The 13,063-nt window shown below is 46.4% G+C and overlaps 1 protein-coding gene across 1 annotated transcript; it reads left to right on the top strand.

Moving 5' to 3' along the window:
* Positions 1 to 3,518: 3,518 nt before the first annotated feature.
* dldh (dihydrolipoamide dehydrogenase) lies at positions 3,519 to 12,091 on the top strand. The gene is made up of 12 exons (XM_086174821.1): positions 3,519 to 4,062; positions 4,175 to 4,477; positions 5,137 to 5,197; positions 5,888 to 6,145; positions 7,709 to 7,769; positions 7,875 to 8,005; positions 8,127 to 8,296; positions 8,394 to 8,610; positions 8,700 to 8,873; positions 8,990 to 9,728; positions 9,871 to 10,129; positions 10,342 to 12,091. The coding sequence occupies exons 1-12, from the start codon at positions 4,009 to 4,011 to the stop codon at positions 10,345 to 10,347; spliced, it is 2,433 nt and encodes an 810-aa protein (XP_086030947.1). The 5' UTR covers positions 3,519 to 4,008; the 3' UTR covers positions 10,348 to 12,091.
* Positions 12,092 to 13,063: the final 972 nt, after the last annotated feature.

The following is a 13,063-nucleotide window of genomic DNA, read 5'->3' as shown; positions in this document are numbered from 1 at the left end:
GTAATGGCTATCCCTGTAATGTTTTCAGCGTAATGACACTTTGGGCCTCTTTGTGCTGTCATGATTTGACAATTTGCCACCATATAACTATGTTGTTTATGTATCTCTGACAGATTTGAAGATGGGACTCAATCAATAATGACACAATGGCTTGAGCGAGGAAATCATTTTTTTAAATATATCATTCCAAAATATTTGTAATTACCACCAGGGAACAGTAGAGAGGATCAGTATACCTGAATGTGAGGGATGTATAAGGACTTCTGTTATGAGTCCAAGTGTGAACTTTCCTAACAGAGCGGATCTCAGTGCAACTGTATGCGTCTGAGTGCGCAAGATGGTGTGATGCTGATGATGCAGGGGTTCCCACGACGGCCATCCATCCATCCATTTCTTGGCACACACACACACACACACACACACACACACACACACACACACACACACACACACACACACACACACACACACACACACGCACAGAGCCATATGGCCACATCATACCGGTTGCATGCCTCCACTGTGCGCCGTCTCAGGGACAAACGAGCAACAAGTCGCTTCACCTCCAGAAAGTGTGCGGTTGGAAATCCCAGAGGAGAGCAGAGGAGAGCAGAGGAGAGGTGGGCAGATTTAAGGAGATGAATTATAGGACCTGAGAGAGACAGAGATGAGGGGGAAGCCTTTTGGTCGCCGCTCGGTGTTGTGGTGTTTGGTGAGCAGATGGCCGGGGCTCGAGGAGGGGCGTGTCTTGTCCTCGCGACCCTTCACAAATCACACGGTTCTCCCCCGAGGGGCTCGCGACTCGTCGTTCAATAAGAATCAATGGGAATTACTGCGCGAGAGAAAGGGATGAATGGGCGGCGGGGCGCGAGACCTCTTCCTTTGTTGTTGCCCCTCCCCGCCCCCACTCCCCGCGTGTCACAGAGCTCCTGGTCACACACACACACACACGCACACACACACGCACACACACGGAAAATAAGGAAAGCACTTCAAGTTAAACAACCGACCTCCAGTTAAACCATTTTAACCTCCGGGGGCGCGCGCACGCGAGCACGCGCAAGGGTGGTGGGTGGTGGGTGTCTATTTTTCTGCTGTTTCCTCTACATACGATTGGAGAATCGCCTGACGTGAATGATGTTTAAGGGGGAAAAGTGGTCTTGATCCCGCTGGAGGAAGATGAGGGGTGGGAGTTACCTCGCAGCTCACCATGCCTCTCAGTCACGCTTTGCTGGCGTAATCGGAAAATGTGTGCCATGTCATGGTGATGAATGACTGATAGTATATTGGCCTAATACAGAGAGGCAGGGAAAGAGCAGGGTATCTCTGAAAGTCGTGTTGGGCGCAAATGAAAGGGCTTCGAGAGAGGGATTTTACGCCACGCCACATAGGAGCTTTGTTAAAGTATTGAAAAAAGCCCCCCCGCCCTATGCTGTAGGCTGAAAATCAACTGGTTAAATTAAACGAGCAGCGTCCCCATAGCTAAATACGCACAGGCTGACCATGGCAGGCAAGGATAATGGCGTTAAATATGAAGGTTAAAGGTCCCTCCATCGGCCTGAGGGAGTGTAAAGAGCGCATCGAGGACATACAGGCTTTTTCATTCATCTGATTTACTGCCGGCCGGTAGGTTATCAAACCGCTTCGTTTGCGGCCCAAGCATTGCCGCGGTGCAGGAAAGACATCATGGAATGACTTCGAAGAGTGTAAACGTCCCCTGATAAGGCAACATAAAGCCTCACGATGCCGGAGTTGAATGGCAGATGCAAATTGAGCTTCGACTCCTTCCTGAGTGTTTGCATCTGTGCACATATCACGCAACATGTTTGATCCTTGGACATTGGACATTTCGCATTTACTGCCTCAGCACAATCATAAATAAAACCAGTATCGAACCAGGCCTCCGCCTGGATCATCTGCTTGTGGCTGACCTGACTGACAACAGCAAGACCCGGTCCCCCTAATGCCCTGCCCAATCACCAATAGTGTTTTGGCTTCTTCGCCCATGTACTGTATGCGAGGACTGATCTATCCCCATCTTACAAGGAATTACAACCAATCTTATGGGGGCCGCTTTGACAGCAAATGTAGTCATTCGTTTTTGATTTTTCTCAAAGCTTTCACGTTAGGGACTACTTGACACCCAGTAATCAAAATAACAACAAGCCAACAAGTGGGAGGTCTTGGCCATATCTCGCACAGATCGTAAAGTGTGGGAAATACGGTAAGCCAGCTTACGCGTCATTTATGGCATTTATCTACTTGGATTGTTTTGCAGAACACCAACATTTCATCATCAAATAGGTTTAAGATGACTGAGCTACCGAGCATGCTCGCTCTCTCTCTCTCTCTCTCTCTCTCTCTCTCTCTCTCTCTCGATCTCGTTGTATTATTGTGAGGGAGCAGGTGCTGCCGGCCCAATTACCATACAGCTGAAAGCACAAAGAAAAAAAAAACTTTACTCCCTGTATGCCCCCCTCTCCCCACAAAGTCCCTTAATGACAGCCACGCGAGTGACACACCACCAAGTCTCTTTTACTGCCTCCACCGGGGAGCGATTGAGCGGCGTGGACGCGCGGCGTGGGAGTGCCATGCGTGCGAAATGACGCATCGATCAGATCATTTTCTACTATAAAAAGCAGAAAGTGGAAGCTGGAAATGTGGCGTGTTTTTACTATCACGTGTAACTTCCACGCTAAGAGTTGTTCATCCAAAACACACCAGAATCGATGGAGCCATGACCTCCCCGCCCCCTCGCCAGGTGCCAGCCTGGCCAATGATCGGTACATGAAATCGATACGGGTGCGGTTTTTGGGTAGAAATGGCCTAAAGATGAGCTCTTCGGAACAGATCAGCGTGTGTTTTTTTTTGTGGAGTGTGAACATGTGAAAGCCACGGCGGTGGTAACACCATAGGAATGTGGCGGAGCAGATGGTCGTTGAAACGCAGTTGGGGCTGACTGGCCGACCGGCTGGCCCCGGGGAGCGGTCTTTTACCCCCCCCCCCAAACACACACACACCCGCTCAAACACAAAATATGAGTAACCACCGTGGGACCGACGGATGCGCACACAGCACTCGATGCGGCGCGTTTCGTGCAGAGGTTAGGGCAAAAAAAAAAGTGGGAATGTAAATGGGCCCCTGCGTGGTGCGTTGTGGAGGAGGGAGGCATCAGGGGGAAGCAAGAGGTTGTTGCACATTTAACAGCTCACTAGCCATTTGGTCTGTCCCTTTTGAGAGAAAGAGAGGAGAGGGGGTGAGGGGCGGGTTTGGAAAAGTTGTGCGCAATCCCCCCCACACCCCACACACCCCCATACCCCACACCACCACCACCCTCCTCCTCCTCTTTCATTGTGATGGCCCCGGGGCGGACTTGTGGTGGTGGAGGGAGGGGAAGAAGAGGAGCAGAGGGGCTCATTTGCATCTTATTACCCTTCGCCTGCTGGCCCGGTATAAAACGTTGCGCAGGGCAGGAGACCCAGCAGACATACGCACTGTTACTCCCGGGAAGGAGAAGAGAAAGAGAGACAGAGAGAGGGTCGGAGTCTTGTTTTCTGTGTTTAGGATCAGCATATCATTATCAACCGAGTGGAAAAATAAACAAGGCCATCGTGAGCTGCAGTTTTTCCTCCTCTTGCGCGCCGATACACCGACTGCCGACTCCTTGGGATTAAATTGGTGAACTTCGGAGATTCCATTCATACTTCTTTTCAGGGGATTCTCGTTGCGGATTACTCTTCATTATAAACTTTATTTTTATTTTTTCCCACACCCCATCCTGCCCCAAAGCTGTAGCGTCTCTCAGCGTGGGGAGGGGAGAAGAGGTGCTGTGGACAGACGCATCCATCGGGAAAAGCTTTAACTTGAATCCATCTTCTCTCCTGCGCGTCAACCTGGACTCTTGCACAAGACGTGGGGAAAGCGCGTAAAAAGTTTCTCCATGGTTTTTTGAGCCGGACGACACGGATCTGAGGAGCTTTCACTGCGTGTTGAAGGGCTGTCAACACAATGGGACGCCTGGGTCTGCCACTGGTTGTCACCCTCTCCCTGTTTACCTGCCAGGTGGGTCCAGTTCAAAAATATATACAAAAAAGTATTTTTTTTAGTGTTATAATTTTTTTTTTCTTCTAAAACACATGAGACTGATGTGTGTGTGTGTGTGTTACTGCGACAGGTTTTGTGCTCCGGAGTCTTTGAGTTGAAGCTGCAGGAGTTCCTCAATAAGAAAGGGGTAACTGGGAATGTCAACTGCTGCCCAGGAGGTTCGGCTCATCTGCAGGGCCACCAGCAGTGCGAGTGCAAGACTTTCTTTCGGATCTGTCTGAAACATTACCAGGCCAGTGTCTCCCCGGAGCCTCCCTGCACCTACGGCGGAGCTGTGACCCCCGTCCTGGGCTCCAACTCCTTCCAGGTGCCGGAGACCAACGCGGACAGCTTCACCAACCCAATCCGCTTCAACTTCGGCTTCACTTGGCCGGTGAGTGTCCCCAAGGATGCGCTGTTATTTTTCCTTGCTTTATTGATGACACTTTTCTGATCACCTGTTGTGTTATCCATATATATCGGTGTAATTACGGTCCATATGAACATACTATTTTGGGCGGCGCGTACTTCTTTTAACTCCAGCGGGGACATATCTAGCTTTTAAGAGTGCAAAACGCAGCAGATGCTCCCAAACTTGTGAGGGTCTTTGTCAGCAGTGTGTGAGAGGGGCTATTGTAGTATTTCTATGCTCTTTGGTATAGGGGAGGGGAGGAGGGTGTATGTGTGTGAGTGTTTGTGGGGAGGGTGGGAGGGGATGGAGTGGGGTGGGAGGGGGGGTGAGCGTTTTCACCAAACGCCTCTCTCCTCCGACCAGGCGTGGTGGGAAATTTAACATCCTCTGAGTTGGCACATCATTGGCAGCGCAGCGTGAAATTCCGCCTCGTTTGGTTTTACGGCGGTGCCACAGTGTGATAGTAGCAGGGCCGTGAAAGGGGAGCAGGTATTGGCCCTTATTAGGGCCCTAATCAAGAAGCGAATTAGGCTGTGAAGTTTATTGGGAGGCCTCCTAATGGCCCCTCTGCTGCTGTGCGGAGGGAGGGAAAGCTCCAGGCCCAGCAGCTGTTGACTCTCTCTCTCTCTGTCTCTCCTCAGGGGACGTTTTCACTGATCATTGAAGCTCTGCACACCAACTCCCTGGACGACCTGACAACAGGTGGGTTACAGCTAGAGGAGGCGGCAGTGTGACTCAAAAGACAAGCCAGGGAGGCAGTGGTCAGTCATTAGTGCACAGCAGGCGTCTGGAAGGATTTTTTTAAATTTTCATTCAATTTCATCCTATATTCCAAAGCAAACTACATTTGACATCAATGCGCTTAGGTGCTATATTTTCTATATATTTCCTAAAGACCACTTCTTTTTGTACTCATACTGCTGTATAAATGTAAATACCTCTGTCTGTTATCTCTGTTACGCTCGAAGGCCACCCATGCTTTTTGCAGGTGTCACTTGGGGTTCGGCTCCAGTGTGCCGTTATCTGCTGTTATCACCACACTAATGATGGCTAACTGACCACAGCACTAAAGTGCATGCTGTGGGCAAAGGAAAAAGCTGGTGGTCTCCGGACGTGAACTGCCACTGACCGGCTGACACATTGTTTGAAAAGATAGTTTAGAGACAATTATAAATGGCCACAGAACCATCAAAGTGTCTTTGTGCATTGTCTGATAGGAAAGACCCTGTTACACAGAGTTATAGGAATGGTGTACAGTAATGCGTGTCAGTCATTATGAATTTAATTTCCCAGATCGCCATGCTCATATGAAATAAGCATTGTCATAATACAGTAATATCAAAAGGCATTTGACAGTGGATTTTTTTTTTTTTTTCATTTTTTTTCATTTAGAAAACCCAGAACGTCTGATCAGTAGGATTACCACGCAGCGCCACCTGACTGTGGGAGAAGAATGGTTCAAAGACATGCAGATTGCTGGCAGAACAGAACTGCGATATTCCTACCGATTCCTGTGTGATGAGCACTATTACGGTGACGGTTGCTCTGTCTTCTGTCGGCCCCGAGATGATGCCTTTGGACACTTTACATGTGGCGAGCGGGGAGAGATCATATGCAACTCCGGCTGGAAGGGACAGTACTGCACTGAACGTAAGTCTTTTGCCACTTTGCATATTATCTGTCTGATCTGGGCTTCACGTAGCCATGTGACAAAGGGCTGTAAATGAGAGATATAGGGAACAAAAACACAGAGAATAATGTCCTTCGCCTTAGTATTGGTGCTCTAGTTAATATATAATTTACTAGCAGGTGCTTGTTAGAAAGAATACCTGAGGGAGCAGCATGCAAACTTAAGTAACTGGCACTGATGCTTCCCAGTGCCCGATTTCCATGTAACAACATTTGAAAAACAGTACGACACGCTTTACTTTTTTTTGTCGAAAGTGGAATCAGTGCCACCCTTATATCATAATTTAACTGTCAAAATTAAAGATCCGTGAACAAAGGTGATGGAACTGAACTTTGGTTTGAAGTTTCATAAACTAGTTTTCAAAGTTAATTTCCCCAACAGTCACTTGGCTATCTCTATTGTTTAGGGACTTTTCCACCTCCTAATGCGGGGCCCGTGTGCAACAGGCGTCAGTTAGTTATCCCATAGCACCAGAGGCCTCCATTCTAATGAGCCGCAGTGGCTCCTTGGTAATTCACACGCCGCGTGCCTTCCATTAGACCACTGGGGCCTCCTCACCCCAAACCTCCTCCCCGATTGGCCAAGTGGGGGTCCTGTATTGTTGTGGCTCAGGCTGGTGATTGGCCAAACGGGGTTGTGTATTGTTGTGGAGGGGGCAGCTGCTCAGTGAGAGGAGACAATGGAGCAGCTGTCTGGTGGTTAGCTCCACACAGACCAGCTGGCCCTGGGGGGGAGGTGGAGGGGAGTGAGGAGAAAAGGGAGGAGCAGAGAATGGAAAGGAAGGAAAGGAGAATGTTGAGAAGGAGAGGAAGAGGAGAGGAGGAGCAGAAAGGGGACACAATGATGGAATAGGAAAGAAGAAGAGGTGGATCAGAGGGAGGAGGGGAGAGGAGGAGAGGGGCCAAGGGTGAGAAAAGGGACTTCAGACCCACAGTCAAGGGGAGAAAGGAGGCTTTGTGTTGGATGCTTTTGTGTTGGAGAGCAACCATGTTAATGGAGAGAGCTTGTTGGCTGGTTCCCCCTTTGGTGTCCAAAGCTGTCGTAGCTACTAAGTCTCGAAGGTAAACAGTCCGACAATATGTGGAGCGCAGTTGACACTAATACATTACAGCTTGTGGTCTTTATCAGGAGTGACCTGATGACTTTGATTACCCTTGAGATATGATCATTTGCCACTATTGCCCGTGTGTGTGGCTCAGAGTGTCCCAAAGTAGCAAACACAAGTTCGCTCTAGTCTCCCATGAGCCGACCTGTACTCATGTGCAGTAAGCGTGTGTTTTATTGGGCTCCTATCTTTGGATACGAATGGCACCAGGAGTTAACAAAAGAGCTGACACAGAAACACATGGGCAGGTAGACAAAATGACAGGAAGTCCTCTAGACAGGCTGTGTGACAGGCAAACAGATAAGAAGGCCTGACGAACCCCTAGAAAGGCTAGTTGGAGATTCAAACGCTCTTGTATGAACAATGTACCGAACATGCTTTCCCATTGATTCACCTGTCATTTTCTTCCTCTCTGCAGCAATCTGTCTTCCTGGCTGCGATGAAGAACATGGCTTCTGTGATAAACCTGGAGAATGCAAGTAAGCAAAACAATTGTTCAGCTCTGCTTAAATAAAGCGTTAATGTATAAGTTGATGCGGTAACATTTTACAACAGCATTTACTTAATGTTGTGTTGTGTTTCAGATGTCGTGTGGGTTTCAGTGGCCGCTATTGTGATGACTGTATCCGTTACCCGGGCTGCCTCCATGGCACCTGCCAACAACCCTGGCAGTGTAATTGCCAGGAGGGATGGGGTGGACTCTTCTGCAACCAGGGTGAGTGTATTGAGTGTTACTACCCTTTGCGACCCACCCCCGAGTATATCAGGCCTCTTTGTTCCATATATCCACAGTAAGACTGTATTCTAACCCTGTTAATGAATTCTATTTTTTTTAGATCTGAACTACTGTACACACCACAAGCCCTGTCTTAACGGAGCCACCTGTACCAACACTGGCCAGGGCAGCTACACTTGCTCCTGTCTACCTGGATATACAGGTGCCAGCTGTGAGATCCAAGTCAATGAATGCTCCGGAAATCCCTGTCGCAATGGAGGCAGTTGCACTGTGAGTGTATATCAAGAAATGACGTCTGCAATTTTAAGAATGTTCATGAAAAAACAAAGTCTGTAAGTGGTGACGGTTTTCTATCTCTGTAACACAGGACAATGACAATGGCTACAAATGCACCTGCCCACCTGGTTTTTATGGAAACAACTGTGAACTGAGTGCAAGCACCTGTGCAGATGGACCCTGCTTCAATGAAGGGCGCTGCATTGATAATCCTGAAGGGGGCTACTTCTGTCAGTGTCCGACAGGATACGCTGGCTTTAACTGTGAGAAAAAAATCGATCACTGTTCTTCAAACCCCTGTTTAAATGGTAGGTTGTCCTCCCTGTTTGACAGTTCACCTATAATTAAACGTAGAAGTCCATTATCTGAGAACTGATCCCTATGTTTATCTCTGCAGGTGCTGAATGTGTGGATCTCGTTAATTCCTACGTATGTCAGTGTCCTGAGGGGTTCTCAGGTCCAAACTGTGAGGACAGCCGTAGCATATCTGGGTTTTGTTTGTCTTTCCCTTGTCAGAATGGTGGAACATGCCAGGAGGTGGCAAATGGATACACCTGCACCTGCCCTCCAGGTAATACGGCATTCAACGACATCGTTTTCAGACAGTCTTCTTGCAAAGCCTCACCCTTTTTTGGGTCTTGTTTAACATCCGTTTTTCTAATCATTGAATTCACTCCTCCTCCATAGGTTACATTGGCAAAAACTGCAGCTCCCCTATCTCCCGTTGCTCTCACAATCCCTGCCACAACGGAGCCACCTGCCATGAGCGTGGTGGCCGCTATGTTTGTGCCTGTGTACCCGGCTATGGTGGTCACAACTGCCAGTTTCTCTTACCAGAGGTCCCTCGGGGTCAGCCAGTGGTGGATGGGCCAGATAGACGATATTCCTCCCTAGAAAGTGAAACAGCTGAAGATGTGGATGACTATGAAAGAAGATTCCCCTGGACTGCAGTGTGTGCTGGCATCTTCCTAGTTCTTGTGATCCTGATTGGCTGCTCTGTGTTGGTGGTCTACGTTCGGGTCAAACTGCAGGAACGGCACAGTAACCATGGAGACAGTGTCCATAGTGACAGCCATGAAACAATGAACAATCTGACAACCACCAACAATTGCCTTCGCAGCGACAAGGAACTGGGTGCGATGATGACCACATCGATTAAGAACACCAATAAAAAGGCGGATTTCCATTCAGAGCTCACTGGTTCATTAGGTGGCCTGAGCGGTATCAGCGGACTCAATGGACTTGGTGGATCAGAGAAACACGGCTTTAAGACTCGCTATTCCAGTGTGGAATATAACCTGGTCCATGAGTTACGGACAGATGATCTGTCACTGTGTAAAGACGGGGAGCCGAGTGAGCTAGAGGTTAAATGTGAAGTGCTGGATGAGTTTGACATAGAAGAAAGATACAGGAAGAGACAAAACAGGTACACAGTTTTCAACTTAACTTGCAGTAGTTTACTTTTAGTGATAAATAATGATGAAAGGATGCATTTGTATGCGCTATAATGTCTAACAAACCACAACTCAGGACATGTCTTGATATTTTTGTTACTCTTCCTCTCACAGTGATGCATCAGAAATGAAACACTTAGAAGAATCACCAGGCTGCAGTGAAGTAAAGCATCAGTCCTCCAGCGATTTGAACCACCGTGCAGCCAGCGATCTCAAATGTCAGTCAACAAGTGATGTCAAATACCAGACAACCAGCGAAGTTGATTGCCACTCTCCCAGTGGTGACAACAGGTACCAGTGTGCCGCTGACACCAAATACCAATCTGTCTACGTCATATCAGACCAGAAAGACGAATGCATCATTGCCACAGAGGTGAGCCAAAACAATTTACATTTACACGGAGTATTGCCCCTGCTATTGTTATGCCTTGAGTTTCATCACAGAAACTTGATGGCCTGAACTAGCATACACGCATGCTCTGTGATGCTTAATTCGTTCCCATCAATGTTGTTTTTTGGGAAAATATCAATTTTTTATCAGTCTGCCCAAAGTTAAAAACTAAATTGCTCTTTTCTATATTGCAGGTATGATAGACCAGATCAGACCAGGTGTCTGGTTGTTCCACATGCCCTGAGCAGTATAGCTCAGCCTGTCTCCAGGAGGTTTTACTCCTGCTGTTTGCTGCTGTTCCCTGGAATTTACTAGAGGACTTTGAGCCAAGGTTCCACTGAGCCAGTATGGAGTTAGTTCTGACTTGGTATGGAAGATAGTACTACGGCTGTACTGCAGATGAAAACTGGACATTTGGACTTTTGATGGATGTTGGTCTAATACTGACTCAGTGCTAAGGACAATGACCCAGAAGACTTCCCACAAGCTCTCACAAAAGAACAAAACTGTTTACAGAAACAGTGCTGAACTATACAGACAAATAGCGATTGCTAAAGATCTTTTGAATAGCGCTTGCTGTCAGCTAAAGTCTTGACCGAGTTTATGCTCAACCACGGTGGATCCCTTAAACTCTTCTCCTGATACGGTCAACGGTGGAACATTCACTTGGATGTCGACAGACAATACTGTAGTACTATGGAGTACTGATTGCATGAACAGTGTGGTACCTTTGGAGTACTGAGAACTTTTCAAGTACAGTTGTAGTACTTTTATGTGCTGTGGTTTTTAAAATGCAGTGTGAAAGCTGTTATTGATATTGGACGTTTCATGTTCATGTGCTGTGCAGTGCTGCAGAGTGGAGGTGAGGCCTCAGCTGCAGTCACTTCCAAAATTATTTTGAAAACTCAAATCTCAATTCAAGTATGGCAAACAAAATTAAATCTATACATCTTGAGCTCTGCAGCACTGACAGAGAAAGTGTTGGCTGAGCTGGTTCTCAGCAGGAAATTAAGACTCCAGTAGTAGTGACTGCAGATTGATCCAACATGGATCCTGTTGGGCCATACTGGCCCCTGACCCCTGAAGGTTTTGATACACAGGGCAATGTTTTAGGCAGGGCGACTTGGGACGCATTCAACATTTCAGAGCAAATGGAGGGAAATTTAACTAAATTAATCAAACAAGAGGAATGAAACACATAAATTTTTGAACAAGGGTATCAGCCTTTTCAAATAAATGGTTTACTCTATCCAGGTAAAGACTTTTAAAAGTAACTTCCCGCTCTGTTTTATAATTTGCTTGACATAAATGTCAAAAAAGTTGCTTCATGAACAATTGTCCAGCCCTCTGAACATGTTCTGTTTCCATGTCAAGCTATAGTCTTAACTGCCAAGACCTCATTGCACTATGGAGGTGTGTGTGTGTATGAGTGTTCATGCATGTGTGTGTGTATAAAGGAGGAGATGCTTGTGAGGAGTGTCATATGCGGTGCACACTCCCACTCCTTACATGCCCATGTTTTCCACTATAAGCCAATTGAAGGACACCATCACCCTGCCTGCCATTGGTTAGGACCATTGGATTTGTCTTCTTATTTTATTTGTTATCTAAACAAAGATGTATTCTTTTAACTTAATTATGTTATTTGTGTTCCATTTTGGTGTGATATTTTTGTTAAACTTGCTATAATTTAAGTGGGATTGTTTTGTTTCGCAGATGTATGTATGTAAGTATGTATGCATGTATGTGTTAGGCACTTGAGACCACTGTGACTGTGTTGTATTTAAGAGAAGCCGTATGTACAGAGCCTGTCATTTTTATTACTGAAAACAACGCAATATTTTTCCAAAATAAAAGAGGAAATATAGCACATGTGATGTTTGTGATGGCATCTATATTTTACTTTTTGTTTTTTTAAAGCAACTTTCATATCTCGTGATTATGGAACATTTGGAAAACTTGAAAAGAAAAAATGTGACGCGAGGCAGACAAATTAGAATCAATTTTTACTTGCCGATTAAAACAGACAACTGTCATCCCCTGTGCTTATGGCTAATCTCATTATTGTGATCTTCAATAATTGGATTCAAAGTAGTTTTGCACATGTTAAAATGCAGTAGTAAATGCCAGACGTCATCATCTCTGAGTCGTCAGCCGCACATGATGATATTTTCTCTCACCTTTTTTCCTCTCTATTTTCTATCAAAGTTCACTTGGCTCCTTTTGCTTAGCCAGAAAACGACTTTCTACTTTTGCAAATGATTCAGCACTGCTGGCACTGCCAACCCAGTTTATCGTCCTGCAAAAACAGACCTTTGTAGCATTTAGAAGAAAGATTCAACATCTAAATTATGTAAATGCTGTTTGATTCAAGAGACATAGCAGAATGATATCGCTTGAGTCAGATATGCCAAAGAAAATAAGTCTCAAATATTGATTATGAAGCAAAGAAAGGAATTATTTCGCTGTATGGAGAAACTGGCGGATTTCAGAGATGAGGCACGATAACTTGAATGTGCAATATGTCAAGTGTTTATCTAGTGTTTATCTTGACATTAGAGGTTGGAAAGAAAGCCATTTTCACATTTTCAGTTAACTCCAAAGATGATTTGACAAAAGCTTGGATTTGTTGCCGTTTAATGACAGTATATTGGTATTTGTGTGCGAGCATATGTTCGTGTGTTTGTCTGACGCAGCAGAAGACTGTCTCCTTGTGGAACCACTAAATGAGACAAAGACACACCCCATAATCATAGACCACTTTGCTAGCCTCCTCTGAGGCCAGAGCCATCTCTTTGTGTGAGTATTTGTGTGTTACAGATTAAACTGGGAGGGATGGCCTATACAGTACACGAGTGTGTCTGTATGCGCACGACTTGGCATATGTGTTGCTATTAGCCTTGTGCTTGGATGTGT

This window comes from Fistularia commersonii, chromosome 27, assembly GCF_037954325.1.
Source record: "Fistularia commersonii isolate RoL2024-O1a breed Wild chromosome 27, RoL_Fcom_v1.0, whole genome shotgun sequence".
NCBI classification, from domain to species: domain Eukaryota; kingdom Metazoa; phylum Chordata; class Actinopteri; order Syngnathiformes; family Fistulariidae; genus Fistularia; species Fistularia commersonii.
This window is presented reverse-complemented; position numbering and strand designations above follow the sequence as displayed.